Source organism: Orycteropus afer, unplaced genomic scaffold (assembly GCF_000298275.1).
Source record: "Orycteropus afer afer isolate SDZICR_OR568_19922 unplaced genomic scaffold, OryAfe1.0 scaffold00283, whole genome shotgun sequence".
NCBI lineage: Eukaryota > Metazoa > Chordata > Mammalia > Tubulidentata > Orycteropodidae > Orycteropus > Orycteropus afer.
Genome location: NW_006921870.1, coordinates 1,946,074 through 1,968,862, shown reverse-complemented (window position 1 = coordinate 1,968,862; position 22,789 = coordinate 1,946,074). Strand labels below are relative to the sequence as shown.

The window sequence follows — 22,789 nt, the reverse complement described above, 5'->3', positions numbered from 1 at the left end:
AGAGATGTGGTGATTCAAATGGGGATGGGGTCATGGCAGCACTCTGCCTGAGGTTTCACCTGTACACTAGGCTTATGACAGGCAACCTGTGGTTGCCAACTCTCCCAACTAAGACTGGGCAGAGTATTTTTAGAGGAAGAACTAAAAAACTGCTCCAGGATAATAACTTTCATAATGAGATAGGCAGCTACCCTTGAGGACTCACTATGTGCTAGACACTGTGCAAAGCACCTTGCAGGGATTATGTTGACAGACCCTCATAGCACCCTATGAGGGGTACTCGTCTTCTTGGTGTAACACAGTGATGTTTAGTGTCACTTAGCTGGTAAGTGGAAGGACCAGGTAGTTACCCCAGCCTATGCTGGTGGCCTAAGCTATACCATTCTTGTTGTGCTCTGGTCTGTGGCCACAGGCTTGACTATTTATAAGGACTCTTCAGAGCCCAACCCATGTGTACAACAAGGCACCCTCATGCCATTTCATAGACAGGGGAGCTAAAAGGGACACAGCTCCAACATCCACAGGCTTTGTGCTAGGAAACAGCAGAAGAAGATGTGAACCCAGGCTTCCCAACTCTAAAGTCCATGCACTTTCCAACAGGTATAGTTGGCTGCTGGTCCTTGGGGGGCACAAACAGTTAAGTGCTCAACTATTAGTCAAAAGGCTGATGGTTCAAACTCACCTAGAGACTCCTTAGAAGATAGGCTTGGCAATCTGCTTCCTAAAGGTCACAGCTTAGAAAACTCTACACGTAGGGTTACTGTGTGTTGGAATCAACTCGATGGCAACTAACAACATAGTTGGCTGCTAAGAATTGCAGCGGCCTCACACAGGACTCCAGCCTGGTAGTTGTATGGAGCCAGGAGGCAAGGGCCACTGACATCACTCCGCAGGCTGTGTTCCTGACAGCCCCTGCCCACCCAGACAGATGGCCACTAGGAGCCAAATGAATGAAGACTTGAGATGTCCAAGGCAGCAAAGCCTCTGTGTAGGTAGTTTTCATTTTCAATTTCTTACACACTTACCTTGTGCTGCATCAAACCCAGGTTCTGCAGTGAAGACATCCTGTGCTGGGAAGTCAAAGACATCTTGCTTGAACTGGAGCTGGCAGCTGATGAGAGACTCTGGGTGCAAGTTCTTGATGACATCCATCTGGGCAGGAGAGCATTTGCCTGGAGATGGGTAGAGGATAAGAGGGGTGTGGACCACCTCAGGCCTCTGCACTTGCTTCCACGGGCCCACAACCAGGGGACAGAGCAGGACACACATAGGCTGGCTGGTCATGCACACCATCTGTGCCTACCACTCTCTTCCCACAGGGGCCAAAGTTTCTAAAAGGCAAGGATGAGCTATACAGAGGAGGGGGCCATTCTGAATCATGGACCATTTCAGATAATTTCCGCATGCGTTCTAGAGCTTGCATTCAAGGACACAGCAGACAGGCTGGACTGCTAACACATGCCCTGGTGCCTGTCAGCAGGGGAACACGGGCAATTTAGTTCTTGACATCACGAGGGCAACAGTTCTCTGTGAATACACTGAGTATCATTTAGCAACACTATGCACTTGTACTGAGGTAAGAAAAAGAAGTTTCCATGCTGTAATAAGGCTGTCTCATTAATCAGAACGAGAACAGCGGTAATTAATTTTACCAGTTAAGTGATTTTTTTTTTTTTTTTTTTAATTAGGCCATATTGATTTATTTATTCCTGGCTGCTGTTATCCAGGGCTGTCATGGGCAGGGGATAGGGTTGTATGTTCCATGCATGACTTGGGAAAGGTAATTATAAAAATCAAAATCAGCAACAGGCTCTGCTAAATTCTTAGTTTCTGGGATTAATGGTGTCAAACTGTGTGGCTCACTTTACTCTGGTGCCAGAGGGCTGAAAAAGCATGTCCAGCTCAGAAGCTACAACCTCTGGGTGCTGGGTTCTCTGATGAAGATTTCTCACTGTGTCTGCTGTCAGGGACTCTATTTCTAAAATACTGCAGGGGAAGTGTGAGGGGGAGCGTGAAGGGAAGCTGGGAAGGATGCTCTCTTAGGAGCTGGGTTGAATTTGAAGACAAGTGGACAAAAGCTTATCAGAAGGGCATAAGAAGGTACTCCCCACTCCCTTCCAGGGTGTCTGCGCCCTCCAATTCCACACCTCTGAGGTTAGAGCTTCTGTCTCCAAAGGCGATGATCACTCTGGAGGCTGTGACCTCCTGGGAACCAGTGTGGACAGTGCGGACGTGACGGGCTACAATCCTCGAAGGGACTACGATGGTGATCTGGGGAGGGAGCCAAGGCAACATCCCTGAGCATCACTGTGTACACCAGGTTGTATATTTTCATGACCACATTCTGCAGCCTCTGCCAATCCATTTCACAGGTATTAAAACTGAGGCTTGCAGCTCAAATGACTCACTGGAAGGTGGCAAAGCTGGGATTAGAAGCCTGGCTGGTCAGACCTCACAGCCCCAGATCAGGGAACCAAGCAGCAGGCTGGGTTTGTCAATCCACCTGGGTTTGGGGTGGCTGCAGGTTCTGTGGGTTTGGTTCCTATGATAGCCATATTTTCTCCTCTTTTCATGAATCGGACTAATTATTCTTTCAGCCAGCTTTCCCCTGGGCCCAGCGCCAATGCTTCCTCTTCCAGCTGGAAGGCTGTCTATTCCTCTCTGAGCAGGCATTGGGCACTTCCTGCCTCCCATGCAGGACTCACAGGTCTACGTCTGATTTCTCTCATAGTGTGTACTTCTGGAGAGCAGGGATGGGGTTTTACTCTCTCTGGAGCCCCTGCAGCTCCCAGGGCTTTACCTGGCCAGCACTGAGATAGGATGTTCCAGTATGGAGGCCTTGATCTGCCCCTAGTCTCCCCAGTGACTGCCTCCTCCTCTCCATGGTCACTGCCATCTCTGAAGGGCAGATGGAAAGCTGCCTACCACTCCCCTGCCTAAATACTTCCCATCTCCTCTTCTCTCTTCTCTGCCCTCAACTCTACACCTTGAGACAGGTCTCTAGGCCTTAGCATCTCAACTCCCTCCTAGTCTGTATCTGCCAGGTTTGGTCTGCTCTGTATCTGTTCCTCTCTGGACCTCCAGACATGCAGTCCAGTGGTGTCCTGGAGAGCTGCACCTAGAAGGGCCACCACCACCTATGTTCACCATTCTAGATGCACTCATCTCCCTACACTGGCCCCACCTCTGTGCCCCCTCTCAGTGCAAAGAACTACCATCAAGTTCATCCTCCAAGTCAGATGTCAGGGGTCATCCTAAGCTCTCCCTCAACTCCCACTTCCCAAATGGACATTGAGCTCTGAAGACCCTCCCTCTTGGGCTCTTCTCTCTGCCTCACTCTGTGGTCCTTCCTGAGGGTCCATCCTCAGTGTACTGATCCTCCAGGCAAAGCTTCCAGCTACACTCTTATCTCAAACAAGCCATGGTGATCTTTGCAAACATACCTTTGTTCTACTATTCTTTGCTTAAAAACATTCCTGGGGTCTCCCTACTCTTGTGTGACTACCGGCTTCTTCACCCTAGAAAACTAGCAGCAGTAACTAACACCTCTTAAGAGTGCTCATTCTGGGCTGATGACTATTCTGAGTGCTTCATACATGTTAACTCATTTAATCATCCCACCACCATCATACACACTTTACAAACAAGAAAACTGAGGTACATAAAAGTGAAATAACTTTTTCAAGATCATACAGCTTCTCTGTGGCCAAGCTTGGATATGAACCCAAAGATCCTGGCTCCAAAACCCACACTCCTAACTACTGCAACAAACGACTTGGAATCAAAGTTGTTTGTGATCAGATCACAAACAGATCCCCACACACTCTTTGCTCCTGCCACACCAGCTCTGCTCTTGAACCTGACCACTCTGCTCATGCCATTTCCTCTGTTGTGCCTCTCTTTTAAGCCTCTTCCCTGACCACTCTCAGCAGCTCCAGTGAGGTGGAGAGCCCTCTGGGAGGGCACAGCTTTATTAGTCACAAGGTGTCTCTATCTACAAGTGGCTTATCTAAACTGTAGAGCTGCACAAATATGTAAACTATTAGGTTAAACTGCTGGGTTCGATAAAGCCCATGCTGGCTCTAAAAATGAGATACATTTGGAACTCAGCCAGACTTTCCACATTGATTCATTCCCAGCTGGAGATAAATAGAAGAGAGTATGGTTTTGTTCACCTCCAGAAAGATTCAAAAGATGACTTGCTGGAAGAGGTTTAATTTTCTGGTGATGCCACATCTTGTGCTGGCCCGCCCACCTGTGGCTCCTGAGGAAACACTCATACCAGATGTTCCTGTCTCCAGGTACCACACAGGGTGAGTAAGAACTGGGTTCAACCCTGTGACACTGCCCCGTCATCGCACCATGTGAAGATGGGGAGATGAGGCCTCTGAGAAAAGGTAATTTGACCCTAGCACAGAGATAGTGGGTGGTAGCACCCAGGCTAAATTCTGACCCCTAATACCAAGGAGAGGTCACTATGAGTTGGGGCTGACTCGATGGCACATAACAACAACAACAACAACAACAACAATAATCCAATTCCAACAACAATTCCAGCATGGCCCTGGAAAGTGGTACTTCTGTCTTAAACTAAAGGGACTTATTCAGTATTGAAAGCTGAAGTTCTACTCTGAGAGGGTCAGCCTACCTCCTTGTAGGTCCTCAGGTATCCAGCTACCTCATAATAGACAGTCACGGATCCCACATCCCGGGCCACAGCCACACCTGTCTTGGGATCAATGTGGAGGATACTGTTGGCTGAGGAGCTCCAGGTTCCCGAGAAGCCTGGGAGAGAAGATCCTGATGTCATCCATTACTGTATTTCCATGTCTGACCACTCCAATCCAATCCCACCTCGACTGGTCGACTGTGCCAACCTCCTCATGGCTCCTCAACCATGTTCCATACCTGCTGTCCCAGCAAGCAAGCTCATCACACCCCACCTAAGACCCTTAGCCTAGGACCCTTGGGGTGGGCTGCTGCCTGCTTTGCAGTCTTGGTCTGACTACATAGCAACACTGGCAGCTCCCACTGCCCACTGTTCTCTGCATGGCTGTGGCTCCCAGTTAGAGTGATTCCCAGCCTGTCCTCCCATCTCCAACACTGCCTTGCTGGGCAATCTTTTAACCATCCCTGCATGAGGCTTACCTGACTCCTCCTGGAGGATATGGCTTTCACCCTCCCGACCTTCCATGCCTTCCTCTTTTGCCTACCTCCCCACTTGATGATTAATTCTCTTTCAGCAAACAGAAGTAGGCATCAGCTCGGAGTTGTCATTGACAACAGTTCTTAGTTAAAAGTTAATTAATTGTATTTATTATACAATTAAAAAATTCAACAGCCACATTCTATTTATGGAAAATTGTATGTTTTTCTTTAAAGGTAGTATTGAATTTACTTTTTAAATGAACTTAATTAGATAAATAAAGAGAGCCAATTAGAAAATAAATAATTGTATGTACAGTATGCAGATGTGGTAGGAAAATGACTGAAATTTGGAAACCACTAAAGTGGCCCAATATTCTTTAGTTAAGTCTCCCAGAGGTATGTAGTTCAATATGGTAGCCACTAGCTACTAAAATAAAGTAAAATATTTCAGTTCCTCAGCTATATTAGCCATTTCATGTGTTCAGTAGTTAGTGGCTACCTTATTACAGTGTAGCTATAGGATATTAGCAGAAAATTCTATTGGACAGCAGAGTCCCTAGGTGATGCAAACAGTTACACATTTAGCAGTTAACTGAAAGGTTAGAGGTTCAAGACTGCCTAGAGGCATCTCAGAAGACAGGTTTGGCTATCTACTTCTGAAAAATTAGCCACTAACAACTCTATAGCAGCTCTGGTAGCATAATGCATAAGGCACTTGACTGCTAACCAGAAGGCTGGTGGTTCAAACCCACCAGCCACTCCTCGGAAGGAAGACGGGGCAATCTACTTCCATAATAATACTGCCTCAGAAACCCAAGGAGGGGTCTCTATGAGTCGGGTTCGACTCAACAGCACATAACAACAACAACAACAACAACTCTATGGTGCACAGTTCTACTCTGACATGCATGTGGGCACCAGGACTTGGAATCAACTCTACAGCAACTGGGTTTTTTATTCTAGAGCAGGGATCAAGCAAACATTTTCTACAAAGGGCCAGACAGCAAATATCTTAGGTTTTGGGACTATATGGTCTCTGTTGCTACTACTGAACTCTGCTGTTGTAGTGGGAAAACAGCCACTGACAGTATGTAAATGAATGGGCCTGGCTGTGTGCCAATAAAACTTTATAAAATCAGTTGCAGGCTGGGTCTGACCCACAGATGATAGTTTTTGGACCTGTGTTCTAGAGCACCATCCAAGTTCTGCTTGCTGTGATAAGGCACCACCCCCCACCCAGGAGCCTGCTCCAACCTGTAGAAGTGCAAAAGATGAAAAAGGTATTCCTTGCCAGTATCTCTTACCTTCTAGACTGATGAGGGTGGTGGCCAGACAGAGGATGTCTCCCATCCTCACAGCTCCAGGTAGCTCTGGGGAGATGGCCTGTAGCACAGGCAATGGGACGAAGTCGGTAAGGCCTGCGTGCTCCGTGTCCCACACACTGAGCAGTGTCAGGCCAACACTGACAGTGCGGATGACACAGGTATTGTTGGTGGCACCCTTCCCAATCTGCACAAAGTCGTCTCTAGACAGAATAAAGATGAGGTGCTCAGTGTTGAGGAAGAAGTTTCCAAAGAAAGAAATGCAGTTTCGTTCATCGCTCTATCAGACCAGCAAACCTGGTCCTTTTTGTTTTGTTTTTTAATGATTTTGAGTTTTGTTCCACATTGTTCTCCCACTCTATCCAGGATCTCCTACATACATCGCCTTCAAAGTGGTTGACAGTGGTAGCTTGTCATCATCTAGTTATTCTCACCTCATAATCGTATAGGTTGAGGATCACATGGTGTACCAATTCCTTGGACTAATTGTTTCCATACTTCTTTGGTTTTCTTCATTCTTCTTTGCTCTGGACGAGGAGAGACCCATCGTTTTATCTAGATGGCTACTTGTAAGCTTTTAAGATCCCAGTCACTATTTGCCAAAGCAGGATGTGGAACAATGTTTTCATGTAGTACATTATGCCAATTGAGCATGACATCCCCTGTGACTCTCTAACTACTCGCTCCCTCTGGGTAGTTGACTGTGGCCAAGAAGTGACTACAACCTTGTCCCTTGTCAGCTCTACTATATACCTGGGAATTCTTACAGAACATATAAATACACTTGCAGAATCTTTGTCTGTCAACCCTATACATGCACAACACACAAAGAAAATTTCCTTCCATATATAAAATCTTTCCTTGACTTTTTACAAGGAAAGGTTTTATATATGGAAAACTTTTGTGAGGAGTTTTATATATGGAAAACCTTAATAAGGGACTAATACAATATTTGTTCTTTTGTGATTAACTTATTTCACTCGGCATAATGTCTTCCAAGTTCATCCATGTTATGCAGTGTTTTGCAGATTCTATGTTGTTGCTTAGAGTTGCATAGTATTCCATTGTGTGTATGTACCATAGTTTGGTTATCCATTCTTCTGTCAATGGGCAGCTAGGTTGTTTCCATTTTTGTCTACTGTAAATAGTGCTGCAATGAACATGAATGTGTATATATCTGTTCTTGTCCTGGTTCTCACTTCTTTAGGATATATACCTGGTAATGGAATGGCTGGGTCAAATGGTATTTCTAATTCCATCTTTTTAAGGAATCACCATACTGCTTTCCACAGTGGTTGTATCATTTTACAGTCTCACCAGCAGTGTATGGGAGTCCTAGTGTCTCCACATCCTCTCTGGCATCTGTTACTTTCTGCCTTGTTGAACTTTGCTACTAGTGCTGGGGAAAGATGGTATCTCGTTGTTTTGATTTGCATCTCTATAATGGCTAATGATTGAGAGCATTTCTTCATGTCTGTTGGCCGCCTGAATATCCTCTTTGGTGAAGGGTCTATTCATGTCTTCTGGCCATTTTTTAATTGCATTATTTGTCTTTTTGTTGTTGAGGTGTTGGTGTTTTCTATAAATTCTAGAGACAAGTTCTAGAGATAAGTTATCTAGAGATAAGTTCCTTGTCAGATATGTCATTGTTGAATACTTTTTCCCAATCTGTAGGTTCTCTTTTGACTCTTTTGGAGAAGTCTTTGGAAGCACATAAAAATGTAATTTTTAGAACATCCCTTTCATCTAGTTTATCTTCCGCTGTTTGTGAATTTTGGGTTATGCTTGATACTCTACGCCATATATTGTTGTTATGTGCTGTTGAGTTGGCCCCGACTCATAGCGACCCCTCCTTGGGTTTCTGAGGCAGTATCTCTACAGAAGTAGATTGCCCAACCTTCCTTCCGAGGAGTGGCTGGTGGGTTTGAACTGTTAGCTCCTAAATTTGGCCCTAGTATTTCTGTGAGGAACTTTATAGTTTTAGGTTTCACATTTAAGTCTTTGATCCATCTGGAGTTAGTTTTTGTGTATGGTGTGAGGTACAGATCTTGTTTCATTTTTCTGCAAATGGATCTCCAGTTTTGCCAGTTTGCCAAATTAAACAAACATTTGGTAGCTACTGTAAATGGTATTGATTTCCTTATTTCTTTTTCAGCAATCTCTTTGCTGGTGTAGAGGAATCCAACTGATTTTTGGGTGTTGATCTTGTATCCTGCCATGATGCTAAATCTTTCAATTAGTTCCAGTGGATTTTTGACTGAGTCTCTTGGGTTTTCTAGGTATAGGACCATATTATCAGCAAATAGGGATAGTTTGACTTCTTCCCTACCAATCTGGATGCCTTTGATTTCCCTTTCTTGATTTATTGCCCTGGCTAACACTTCCAAAACAATGTTGAACAGAAGTGGTGATAGAGCGCATCCTTGTCTGGGAGAACCACTGCTCTTAAAGTGTAAGAGTAAGCCCTGGCTGAAGCCACGGCTCTCTTCCTCACATTAGGACTGAGGCTACATCAGTATTTCAAAAGGTCAGTCAAAAAAAATTGTACTTGGAGTCAGATGGAACCTAGAGTTCAAACCCCACTTCTTAGCTGTGTGGCCCTGGGCAAGTGGCTTAACTTCTCTGAACCTCTACAAATGGGCTAGAGGAATGAGTCAACAAGATGTCACATGGAAGGGTATAGCACACAACAGGGCTCAGTTCATACTGTATTCCTTTCTTCCTGGAAATATCAGCATCATCCATACCCTACCTGTTAGTTGCAAAGTTGAGGACCAAATTGTGAGCATGGAAGATGTCTCCAGAGTTATCATGGAAATGGACGGTGAAGGTCACAGTCATTCCCAAAGGTAGGGCTGCCAGAGCCTCCTTGTTATGAGTGTGCAGGACAGGGCTCATGGACATCCTCAGATAAGAAACAGGGGATACCTGGAAGGAGAGGACCACACTTGACGCTGCCCTGCCTCCAAGTTGGGAACCAATCTCCCTAGAAACCATTTCCCATGGTTCACGTGGTACTGAATTTGCTTGCTAGCAGAGTGGTCCTATCTAGGGACAAACTCACCTTCCCAGTACAGTAGGGATGGCCCACAAAGAAAACACCCAACATGGGAGAGTCACAGTGCAGACTTTAAAAAATCAGAAGACCATTACTCACATTGCTAAGAATCAATGCCCTATGCTCCAAGTGTTCAGTCTCATAAAGGAGGACCTGATCCTTAGGCATGTGAAACAGATCGTGCCCTCAGGTACAGACATAGTGCTCCCTATGGCTGCCACAGGCCTGCCAGTGCCCTCAGCAAGAACACAGCTGGGCAGGGCAATTGGGCAGGGAGGGAAGAGGTGGTTACTACATCTTAAGAACCTGAGCTCCATAAATGACAAATCTAGTCCTCTGACTCCAGTAAAATCTGTCCTTGGCCAAGAGATAGTTCCCCAGATTCTGCATGTCGATGACAATGTTCAGTGGCACTGTGTATATGATACACAGCTGGTGCTCAAAAAATATTTGTTGAGACAGGATGAGCATTCAGCTGCTTTCACTTACTCAAGAATTAGGGTGGGGGCTCCCTGCCAGGTACCCACTTGAGAATAAGGAGGCTCTCATTTAAGGAATTTGGCCTGGGAGCCAGGCAGAGTCTAAAAATTAGAATGAGAATGTATTTTCTCTGTTATCTAAGATTCAGAAAGAGGCTATCATGAGATATGAAATGAAAATTCTGTTCTGTGATTAATTCTAGGAATCAACCTAGTGATTCCCAGGTTATTTTCAAAGACAAAGTCTCTATAACTAAAGAGCACAGGAGGGCAGAGGGGCCACAGGAGGTGCTGTGCTATAACAGGGAATACACAACTGGGTTCTAAATCAGACTCTAACTTAGTCACACTGTGACTTTGGGCAAGTCACTTCTACTGTGAGTTGTTTCCGTTTCTGTAAAATGGGGAAATACCACCTACTTCCTAAAGTTGTAATTAGGATTACGTTGGATCCTGTACATTAGGAATCTAGCATACTCATTCAATGCTCTTGAGAACCTATCAGGCTCCAGGCACTAGGTGGTATACAGTAGGACCCATCTGGTGGTGGGAGTGATAAGGTCAGGCCTAGTGGACAGAGCTTTGGTCTGCCAGGCAGGACACTCACTGCGTGCCAGTGCAAGCTCCCAACCTTGGGCAAATCATGGACTTCACTGGGCCTCAGTTTCCTCATCTATGAGACGAGGAAGCTGGAATAAGTAATCTCCAAGGAGCTTCAGTTCTGACAGCAGATGACACTGTGACATTTTATCTAGGATCTTTGGCCCTGAAGCAGTCTTAAATAAATTCTTACATACAATTTCTCAGCTGACTGCTAAATATAGTCATTTTTACATTTGCAAGGGGAAAAATATTACCTCAGTACTATGGCTTATTATTTCAAAAAGGAAGACAATACTATCCCACCTTTACAGCAACAATAATGGTTTGGTTGGCCCCAAAAGGCTCTTGAGCAATCACTTCAACTGTGGATGTCCCAATCATGGATCCTGACACCAAGAAGCCTTTGTCATCAATGTGTATGACAGGAACCTTCTCGGGCCCATCCAGAATGCGGTAGCTTAGAGATGCTGCACCATCCCTTTGGAAAACAAAGCAGATCTGTTTTTAGAGAAGGCCGAAGAGGGCGCCAGTGAGGGCCCAAGACCCACTGCACACTATCTGAGCACTCCTTAGCTCCCGACTGCTCCTGGGAGAAGAAAAAGCCCCTTTTGGCTCCACCATGCACCAAGGCCATGCACTGTCAGTCTGTCTGCAGCCTCATCAGTCACCAAAGGAAAACCTAATTTGGAAAACCAATGATTCCAAGCAGAACATTGTGTCTTATCCTTCCAAGAGCAGTACCTACCATGGACTGGTTGGGAGAGAAGGGAAGGACCAGGAGGACTGAATTTCTCTCATCAGCTACATGGAATATTTATTATAGATATTTCTGCAGTAAATTGTGTTGATTTATTGAGACAAGGCAGCCTGTCATATTGGAAAGAGGGTTTGACAGCTCCAGCTCCAGTGCTCCCTTCAAACAGCTATGTGCCTTTAAGTCTAGCACTTTGCCTTTTGGCCTCAGTTTTCTCCACTATCAGAAGGCAACAACAACCTTGCCCTATCCTATTTCTAAGGACTGTTAACAGGATAAAACAAAGTAGTTTGTAAACTGTATGGGTATTACATACTGGGTAGGAGACAAATTTCACAGTATTTTATATTCTTATATCTTTACTAATATAATAAACAAACAATGAGGAGAAAAGGACTCCAGTTCCCAGGGATACCCCTCTCTCATTTCTCTCTGCCCCAGCCCTATAGACCCTCTCCAGATGACTTTAAGTAAATATATTGCCTCTGCCTGGACTTCTTCCCCTCATCAGCCTCTCTCTTTGTATTCTTTAAGACCCAGCTCTAGCATTTCCATCTGTGAAGTCTTCTCTAAATCCATGAGTGAAGGGACCTTCTTTGGGCTTTGAACGTTATCCTTTACTACAGCCCTTGTCATACTATGTTCCTCTCTTCACCATTAGACAGACACCTCAAGGACACAGTGTGTCACTCATCTCTGTGTTCCCAGAACCTACCAAAGAGTTTGGTGTTTAGATAATTTTGGTTAAATGAATATTGTGTGTTAATGCAACATATAAGTGATCCAATGGTCCAGATACTTCCCCACTTTGCAACCACAGCTCTAATACACGTGCATCACTTCCTGTTTGAATCACAGGCAGGAATTATGCTTGAAGACATGCTCTAAAACAGAGCTTCTCAAACATTAACATGCATAGCCATCACTTGGGGATTTTGTCAAAATGCAGGCTCTTATGCAGCAGGTCTAGGGTGGTCCCCAAATTTGCATTTTAACATCTCCCAGGTGATGTTGCTGCTACTGACTGCTGGTCCATGGACCACACTTTGGCAAGTCCTGAAAACGCAAAGGCGTTTGAAATATTTAACGTTTTCACATTGGTGCTTTTTTCGCTTTTAAATACTGAATGTTAGCAGCTAGTGTTAAAATGCTTCTAGGCTCTAGAAAGGAGAAGAGGGATGGAAGGGAGGTGTAATATAGAGGAGCAGAGGGAGTCAGCAGTAGAGGGAAGGATGCAGAAGTTGCACCCACTCAAATGCAATACCCAGAAAGATACACAATTCACTAAAGCATCATGGACCTGACAACTCTGACAAATGAGCTGTCGGATGCAAGCACAGCTCCCCAACCTTGTGCAGAACAGGGACTGAATCACACACCTGTTTGTCTGAAGCTTTATAAAAGAATTGGGCGACATTAATATTTGTTCTGTTTCTATTTCAGGGTTCAGTAGCAGCAGCTTTTCAAACACCTAAAAGAGAAGGCAAGTTTTATTTCCTATGAGTCCCTGGGTGATGCAAACAGTTAACACAGTTAGGCTGCTAACTGAAAGGCTGGTGATTTGAGACCACCTAGAAGTGCCTAGGAAGAAAAGACCTGGCAATCTACTTTTAAGAAATAGCAATTATAAACCCTATGATACACATTGGGGACACCATGATTCAAGGACAACTTGAGGCAACTGGTTTAATGATTTTATCTTCTATGATAAACCAGTCACATCCAAGTATCTGCCTTTCCTCCTAGTGGTGAGAGCCAAGGGGAAACCAACCTCCCCCCCCCAAAAAAAACCTATTACCATTGAGTTGATTTTGACTCATAGTGACCCTATAAGACAGAATAGAACTGTCTCATAGGGTTTCCAAGGTTGTAATCTTTATGGAAGCAGACTGTCTCACCCTTCTATGGAGCAGTTGGTGGGTTTGAACTGCTCACCTTTTGGTTAGCAGCTGAATGCTTTAACCTCTACACTACCAGAGCTTCCTAAGTGGGGACCAGGGATGAGAATAACTGTTGCAAGCTACCATCTGTTGGTAGCTGCTGACTTGACTATCAGGGCTGATCTTAAAGGAGGTCAAGGGGTGGTGAGAAAAAGTAGGCAGCCTCATGCTGTGTGTCCTCACAGGGAGCTGCTTCATGGAGCCAGAAATGCATGCCTATCCTTCTGCTAGCAGTTGGAGGGCTGTTTGTTGGGTGTGGAGGATGGCAGTAGGTGGAATGGCCAAAGGCCTTGCTCAGCTGTCACTGCACTGTCTAATATGCCTTCCTCTCACTAAGACATCTAGCTCCTCCTTATTTGCATCTCAGAACAATTTCCTGTTCACTGTCTTGGCCCCTAATCTTTCTCCCCATCTATGCTCTGGCAGGACTTGCACAGATGGGGTAGAAGGGAATGATGATGAGTTTAATCCGGCAGATGATGAACTTGATAACTGCAGGATTCAAGCCAGTGTTGTCACCCCTAGGTGCTTGGAGCCCACAGTGGCTCCCAGAGTCCATGTGGCAGCACTTGCCCGGGGAACCCCAGACCCTCCTCTGCATGCACTGTAATGTGTTTACCACCCTTCTAAGAACTCCTGGAGATGCCAGAAAGCCTTGGCATCCAAGCCTGGCTCGGGGTTATTCTATGCTGTGTAGCTATAGTTGTACTTTGAGCTCTCCACAGACTTCTCATCAGACCAACTGGATCCTAAGTGCCTGAGCCCCTAGTATTATCTGAACCAACAAATAATCTCTAGGAAGAAACTGGCCTGACTGCCCTCCTTCCCAGCCCCACTACGCTCTAGATTTCTTCATCTGTATATAGCTAATAATCCTAGCAATGTCATCTCAAAGAGTCATGGGGTTCACGTGACATAGTGAGTGAAGGTACTTCCTAAATAGTGAATGATGCTGCATGGGGTTTTGGTGTCAGCTGAGTCCAGGGCAAACTTAGATGCTAGCTTCTTTAGTCTGGCAGGCTCATGCTTCAGTGAAACAAACTCAGGGATTTTGATTCTGACACACTTACTGCATAGTAACTACACTCACACAAAAATATGCTCCCTCTTATTTCTCTTGAAACATGTGTTCTTTGCTTGTTGTCTCTCTTTCAGCACAGGTGAAGGCACAACTGCAGTGAGTCTATGTGTCTTAACAGAGTGTTCCCCACCTAGGCTTGGTTTCCCCATGAAACCAATGAATGAAATGAATTATGAAATGATGGCTGCAATGACCATCAGGCTGCCCACGCATAGCACTTGAGGACTCCCCAGCCTGGCCTGCTGCTCGCTCTGCGATCTTGAGCAGGTTGCTTCACCTCGGACCCTTGGCTGGTAGCATAGTCCAGTGGCAGCACTGCCTCACAGCATCACGTGAGGATGATTTGCATCAAAGCAGGAAAACACAGAAAGGCATGTTTGCCCTGTTAAGTGCTGTGTGTTACTTTGTTAAGTAAACACAAATCATTAAATTAATGGCCCAGCACAGATGTTTTTATAGCTCCATCCTATCATTAAGGCACCCAGACTCCAAGCTCAGAATTATTTGTGATTTTTGGAGGACATAAGACTATTCCAGGTCTCCTAGCCTTTGCATATGCCATTCCCTCTGCCTGACTTGCTGGTCACCCCCTCTCATCCCTCACAACCAGCACAAACATCACCTCTTCTGTGAGGCCTGCAGTCAGCCCCAGTCCTGGGGACCTACAGTAAGTACCTTACACAACCCACAGTCCTCTAACTCACATTGTGATCCATCTCACCACATTTTGATCCATCTCCCCTAGCTGGCTGAGGTGTTTCCTGTCAGCACGTGGCCCTCCTGACTGGGTCAGCAAAGGGCTGTTGTAGCTGCATAGCCTGGTGAGGTGAAGAAGGGCCCTGGCACTTGCCCTCCTGTTTATATGTGGCCTTTCTCTGCTGATCTGGCCTTTACCTGAATTTGGATCTCATCAGAGAGCTCCTGGGCAAGTCCATGCAGCTGCCCAGCTGTGGGATCCAGAGCCTTGACCACCAACTTCAGCCCAGTCCGGCCTTTAACTCGGCCATGCACGTTCATGGCGAAGTTGTATTGTGATGGGAGGTGGAGTGATGCCTAGGACAGACATCAAACACACTTTTAGGAAGGGCCTAGCTTCCTGCACTCTGAGAGGACAGAGCTCAACAGCAGTCCCAGACTCACCCAAGCCCCCGGGTCTGACAGCTGCCTGCCTGCTCAACTGTCTTCAGTATAGGTCAGTGCAGACCACAGTCACCCCACCATAAAAGCAACACACCCCACACTGAACTTTATGATGTGCACAAGTACGTCTGGAAAAGCAGACCAGCTTTCTTTAGGATAGAACTTCTCAGAGCCTTGAATATGCTAGGGTGGGTTATGAATCACCAAAATGGATACTAGGCTTTGCAGTGTTTCCAACACAGAATGTAAAGAATGACCCTGCCACATTCTAGAACTTGACTACCACACGAAGCTATTTTTTTAATGTTATTTTTGCTGCTTTCTGTATGGTCGTCTGTCATGATTAGCAACAGCTCACATTGTTATGGGGTATCTATTAATAAGTCACATTGCCAGTGTGCCTAGAAAGTACACTTTTCCAGGTGCATTAGGTCCATGGGTGGGATGAGAGAGGCAATCATCCTGTACTAGACTCTACTAGGGCTGACTTTAGGAGACCCATCCTGTGCCTGCCCCTCTCCTATGGGCTCCACCCCTACTATCCCTGGATAAAGTAAGAAGGAACCTCTCATTCAGCCCTCAACTTAGGGTACTGCTTGTCAAGGCCTAACCAGTGTTATAGCCTGGAGTCAGGCCCAGCTCCCTGCACCAGATCCCCATAGGCTGGCTGTGTGGCCCTGGGTTAGTCTCATCCCACCTCTGGGCTTTAGTTAACATACTTTGCATGTGGCAGGTTTCCTACATCCTTCTATGCTGAGACTCCAAAGATTTGCAGGACCCTGAAGGAGGGCTAAGGGAGGGGGAGTTTGGCTAAGCTCTGGGGCAAAACTAGAGAAAATCTCAAGCTGCCAGATGCCATCTCTAAAAGGAGGTCAGAAGACCAAGACCATAAGATATTCTAGAACTTTCCTGGCTTCCCTTTTAAGGCTGTTATTTTTGCTAGCTTTTGCTTGGTGCTCTGTAATGAAAAGGCCTGCATACCAGGCTTGGGGTACCAGGGAGACCACAGTGCTTGACATGATCAGGACCTAAAGACAAGGAAAGGATGTGGGGAATGTGGGGCAGCGTTTGGGAGAAGGGAGTCTGTGAAAGCCCTGATGACAGTTGGGCATGGAGATACAGACCCAGTGCATGGAGATGTGATGATAGCCCTGCATGCCAGCACACTGAGATGCAGGGCAGAGAAACTCTGGGTGATAGTTACCTCGTGGTGCCGTCCCCGGATGTCCAGGATGTCACGTTTGGTGACAGACCAGTGGAAGGTCAGGCCTGGCACAGCATTGCCAAAGGAGAAAGGGTTCTGGCTGCTGGTGATCCCAGTGATGTAGACAGGCATCTGGGGGAAGAAAGGCCCTATGACCCCAGGGCAGGAGCCCTCCCCAAGTCCCTGTCCTGGAGCTGTAGGGTACCACATGGATGGTCTCTCCACAGCCTGTCCCCTTCAAGGTCTGGGAGCTGTGCCCAATTCCTCCCCAAGCAGAGAAGGGGATGACACAGGTCTGGGATGGTTTGATGAAATTCCAAATGATCACATAAAGTACAAGACTATCCTATCTCCTGCCACAGTGTACCTTACTAGGGCAAGGAGGCCTGTTTCTGGACTTGACCACTAAAGCTCAAACAGCACAACACATACTGCCTAGTGGCCACTCTCTTCCCAGTCTAACAGGTGGTCCCTGCACAAGTGCGTGGGTATGGGGAGGGGTATTACTGGTATGCACCAGAATGCACATGGGGAGACAATGTAGCAGAAGGTAAAATTAACTGGGAGCCAGACTGCCTGGGTGCATGCCTGGTTCTATTATGTTGTAGCTGGGTGACTTGCGCAAGCAACTGAACCTTTCTGCCGCTAATTTCCTCCTTTGTAATGTGGACAGGACTTCAATGCTGACCTCATGGCTGTCAAAAACACTAAATGAACACAAAAAGCACCCAGTAGAACAAATACTCTACAAATGCTAATTCCCGTTCTGTGACAGGTGCTGGTCTCAGTGTGGGAAGGCAATAGTCTAGTGGAGTAGCACGTGTTAGTAACCACACAGCTGTAGAATGGGAAGGAAAGAAATGCTATGTATTTAAAGGAGGTTCACGCTGCTACAGTGAAGAGCAGAGAGACGGTGCTTATCAGGTCTGGAGCATGAAGTTCCCAGAAGGCTCCTTTACAAGCTCCATAGATACACAGGGGTTAAGCAGATGAAGAGGGAAATGAACTAGCATAGGGAATAGCATGTGCCAGGGTTCAATGCTGGAGGGAGTGCAGCTCCCCCAAGTTAATCTTGAACCAGGATTCAGAGCCCAAGACCTCCTGAGGGGCTGCTCAGAGAACACAGACTGGAGAGGGTCCCACCTTACCTGGGTCCCTGTCCTCATCCGCGTGATGGGGGCCCGGATCCTCACTGCATGGAGAAGCAGCACCTCTACCTCCACATGATCCTAGGAAAAAGGCTCTGGGGCTCAGGCTGGTTGGGAGAGACTGTGCTAGAGACAGGTGATTTAGGAAGGAAACCCTCCAAGGGAAGGAAGCTTCTGCTGAGGCCAGCTCAGAGTCACATGGCCAGAGGGCACCCACAAGCTGCCCAGCACAAAGCTCATCTTCCTGAGGTGGCCTGGCCCCCACATAGCCTGGCCTCTGTCTCTCTCATCCCCTAAGCATCCCAGCCTGGCCTGGAATGACTTGTGGGCAGTAAGGGGACTGCTCGTCTCTAGGCTGTGCATCTCTACCTCCTTACAGGACATGATCCTCCCAACCCCAATACACCCTCTCTCTTTCCTTACCTCTCTGACTGAGCAATGTATAAGACTGAATGCAGGATCCAGGCAGAATCCAATTGGAGCAGACTTTTAGCCCCTCCTTCACTCTGAAATCTATATTCCTATTAATCTGGCCAAAGGCTAACTTTATTGGCTGTTTCATAGTGCTACTGACCCATGCTAAACTTGGACTACTAAAACCCTTACTATATTTTAAATATGTGCCCATGCTGATCCCACCTTCGGTGCCTTGTGATTTGGGCTTCACATCTGGCACATGGTATATGCTCAATTAGCATTAATTCCTTTCCTTCCCTTTGTTCTCTCTACTACTCAGGCTCCTTCTGCTAGTCCTGGTCTACCCTGCTGATCCTGTGACCTGGAATGGACAGATGGAGCTGGAAGCATCTGACCAGAATCATATGCTTAGTACTAGACAAGGGATCACAGGCTGAACCCCTGCCTGCTTGGTCCATGCCATTAGGATGGAGCTGGTGGTACAGCCCTTCCATCTGCCAAGGGCACCAGGGCCTTTCTCCAGTAGTTCTGGAGACCTAGAAACCCACCAGATGGGAGACCTAGAAAGGGAGGTGCCCTGTGAGGTCAGACCACAAAGAAGAGAGGCAGATGGGAGGGAAAATGCATGACTTAGTGTCCTCTGGGCCACCCAGGAGAGAAAAATCAGTCTGCTTCTGAGACCTCAACCCTTTCTTTTGAAACAAATAGGGCCTCCTGTGGTCCTTAGTTTTATTTTCCAGGATGCCCAGCTGCATGATCCTGCATGTCATGGAGCAGATTTTAGCATTTCCAGAGCTTCCTTGTTGTCTTTACAAAATACACAGAATCAAGGCATTTACCTTAGTGATTCAAAGAGACTTTGTGGTTTAACCATAGCACTTGGAAGTGGACACAAAAACTGCTGGAAAGGAAGTAAATCAATGGATTCAATGTTAGATCAAAGTCAACTGCAGAGAACACAGCCGTGTGCACTCTGAGCTTCAACACTCACAGAGTTCAGAGGTGCTCACAGAGCTTTCAGAGCATCTGGTTCTAAATGAGGACTGAGATGCCTGTGTTCTGAAGAGTTACTTGTCCACAGTCACATTGTTGTTATTGGTTGCTGTCAAGTCAATCTCAACTCATGGCAACACCATGTGTGCACAGTAGAATTGTTCCATAGGGCTTTCAATGGCTACAACTTTCTGGAAGCAGACTGCAAGGCTTGTCTTCAGAGGCACCTCTGGGTGAGTTTGAACCACCAACCTTTTGGCTAGGAATTGATTGCTTAACCATTTGTGCTACCCAGGGCGCTACAGTCATGTTGTTGTTAGATGCTCAAGTTGGTTCCAACCCATAGCAACCCTATGTATAACAGAATGAAACACTACCAGGACCTGCCATCCTTATAATTATTTGAGTCTTTTGTTGCAGCCACCATGTCAATCCATCTCATTGAGGGTCTTCCTCTTTTTAGCTGACCCTCTAATTTACCAAGCATGATGTCCTTCTCTAGGGTCTGATCCCTCCTGATAACATGTCCAAAGTACATGAGTACATGAGATGAACTCTAGCCATCCTCACTTCTAAGGAGTATTCTGGCTGTACTTCCATGGCAGATTTGTTTGTTCTCTGGCAGTCTATGGTATATTTAATATTCTTGGCTAATGTCATAATTCAAGTGCATCAATTCTTCTTCAGTTTTCCTTATTCATTGTCCAGCTTTCATACACACATGAGGTAACTGAACATACTATGATTTGGGTTAGGAACACCTTAGTCCTCAAGGTAATATCTTTGATTTTTAACACTGTAAAGAGGCCTTTTGCAACAGATTTGTCCAAAACAATACATCCTTTGATTTCTTGACTGCTGCTTCCACTGACTATGGATCCAAGTAAAATGGAATCCTTGACAACTTCAACCTTTTCTGTTTATCATGGTGTTTATTGGTCCAGTTGTGAGGATATCTGTTTTCTTTATGTTGAGGTATAATCCACACTGAAGGCTATGTCTTTGATCTTTATCAGTAAGTGCTTCAAGTCCTCCTCACTTTTAACAAGCAAGTCTGTGTTATCTGCATATTGCAGGTTGTTAATGAATCTTCCCCCAATCCAGAGACCATGTTCTTCATATAATCCAGCTTCTCAGATTATTTGCTCAGCATACAGACTGAATACATATGGTGAAAGGATACAACCTTGATGCACACCTTGCTTGATTTTAAACCACACAGTATATCCTTGTTCTGTTTGGATTACTGCCTCTTTGTCTATGGACAGGTTCTACATGAGTACAATTAAGTGTTCTGGAATTCCCATTCTTTGCAATGCTATACATAATCTGTTAGGATCTACTCAGTCCAATGCCTTTGCATAGTCAATAAAACACAAGTAATAATCTTTGTGTATTCTCTGCTTTCAGCCAAGATCCATGATAACAGTAGTGATTTCCTTGTTCTACATCCTCTTTTGAATTCAGCTTGAATTTCAGGTAGTGCTGCAACCGTTTTATGAATTATCTTCAGAAAAAAATATTTATGTATGATATTAATGATATTGTTCAATAATTTCTGCATTCTGTTGAATCACCTTTCTTTGAAATGGGTACAAATATGGATCTCTAATAGTCATTTGGCCAGGTAGTTGTCTTCCAAATTTTTGGGCATAGACGTGAATACCTCCAGTGCTGCATCCATTTGATGAAACATCTCAATTGGTATTCTGTCATTTCCTCCAGCTTTTTTTTTTTTTTTGCCAGTGCCTTCAGTATAGCTTGGAGTTCTTCCCTTAATATCATCAGTTCTTGATCATGTGCTATCTCCTGAAATGGCTGAATGTTGATCAATTCTTTTTGGTACAGTGACTATCACATTATATGGAATAAAATGCTGCTATGACTGACCAAGCTTTAGTGTGGCCATGAGAAGGGTCCACAGAGCACCGTAGGAAAGGATATCAGGGAGCACCTGAGTGCCCTGATGCCTTTCTCAGGCTATGGGAAGGTCCTCCCACCTCCATTCCAGAAGAGCAAAGAAAGAAAAGTATCAGATCTTAGAGATGCCAACTTCCACCTACTTGAATGGGGCAGGGAGACTACCCTGGCAAGGAGATTCCCCCAACTCAGCCTTCTAGCTTCTCTGCTGACCCACAAAAGCAATTTAAAATGTCCCCCATGACAGCAAAGGGGCTTACAAGATAACTTAATCTCTGGTTTAGCAAAAGATACCAGTGTACAACTGTTATTTTCTTCTCATGGGAATACACATCTAAGTCTAAACTACTACTGGTTTTCAATAATCCATGTGTAAGTTGTTGAGCCTGGGTACACTGCTGAACACACACATGATCCAGAAAGTACGCTAGAACCAGGAACTTCCTCCCCTCCTCCATCCCAACATCCTCAGACCTGCTTGAGTCAAATGCACAGAAGGACTAGGGAGCTCTGATGCCAGGTTCCTAAAGCTACCACACAGGTGCAGTAGGTCACACAGGTGCAGTGGGTCAGCCCCTTATCCTCTGAGCCTCAGGTCCCTCATCTGTGTATGGGGTGGTAATGAAATGCACATGCGGGTTGTGAGGACTGAATAAGGTGGAGGTAAAGTGCTCAGTGCAGTGTCTGCTAGCACAACCATGGTCATCCTTGCAAAGTGAGATGTCCTCGGGTGGGGGCAGGTATTAGAGAGCATGTCCCATGAGGAGAAGCTAGAAGAGTGGGAGTGACTCAACCTGGATTAGAGCAGCCATGGGGGCTCAGGTGCTGCCCCACATCACAGGGCTGTTCTGGGTAAGGCAACAGGCAGCAGCTGCAGATTCAAGGGCAGAACCAGGACCCCAGAAAGGCTGGTCATTGAGAGGCAGGTCCCAAATCCCAGAAGTAGGGCTATTTCTCATCACAGCTGACCAAGCATATACCAGATGGCACAAGCAGAGGTGTGAAGGACAGGTGGTTCCCTCTCTGGGGCAGGTGCTGAAGGCACCCCAGGCCCCACGAAGATTCTCCCTACCTGAGACACTATGACAACCTTGCCCGTCTCGGCATCCACAGCCTGCACAACACCCAGGACAGTGCCATTGCCCACAGAGAGACCTTGCACCAGCCCGGTGCTGCTCACTGCTGCCACGCTTTCATCGCTGATGGAGAACAGGATGTTGGACTGAGGCTGGGGACCGCCCTCCGAGGTGATCTGGAGCAGTGGGGAACAGAAGCGCTCATCAGTGATGCCTCCAGACTGGCCACACTGGTCGATGCTCCACCAAACCCCAGCAGAGCTATATGAGGAGTGCTCATCCTCAGAGAGAGAGGACAGCTGCCTGGAGTAGAGCAGGGTGGGCCAGGACTGCACCATTCACCTTGCCAAGGGTAGGCATGGGGACAGAGGCAACTCTTGGCTCTTACCTGCATTGTGGCCCCAATGATCAGAGTCACCTTCCTGGGTATTAATCTGAATGGGGGAAAGACCTGGGTGTGGAGATAAGAGGGAAGGCAGTTGTTGCATCTCAAACTCACACTTAAC

General features: G+C 46.2%; 1 protein-coding gene across 1 annotated transcript in view; it reads right to left on the bottom strand.

Moving 5' to 3' along the window:
- The window catches only part of NUP210 (nucleoporin 210), a 215,141-nt gene that overhangs the window by 5,693 nt on the left and 186,659 nt on the right, over positions 1–22,789 (bottom strand). The window contains exons 24-35 of the mRNA XM_007950623.1: positions 22,672–22,734; positions 22,280–22,459; positions 17,878–17,958; positions 16,730–16,861; positions 15,280–15,438; positions 12,744–12,835; positions 10,914–11,088; positions 9,223–9,398; positions 6,453–6,673; positions 4,649–4,785; positions 2,148–2,271; positions 1,026–1,172 (exon numbers count right to left, since the gene is read on the bottom strand). Coding sequence (XP_007948814.1) covers positions 1,026–1,172; positions 2,148–2,271; positions 4,649–4,785; positions 6,453–6,673; positions 9,223–9,398; positions 10,914–11,088; positions 12,744–12,835; positions 15,280–15,438; positions 16,730–16,861; positions 17,878–17,958; positions 22,280–22,459; positions 22,672–22,734 — 1,687 coding nt within the window. The remainder of the gene's footprint in view (positions 1–1,025; positions 1,173–2,147; positions 2,272–4,648; positions 4,786–6,452; positions 6,674–9,222; positions 9,399–10,913; positions 11,089–12,743; positions 12,836–15,279; positions 15,439–16,729; positions 16,862–17,877; positions 17,959–22,279; positions 22,460–22,671; positions 22,735–22,789) is intronic.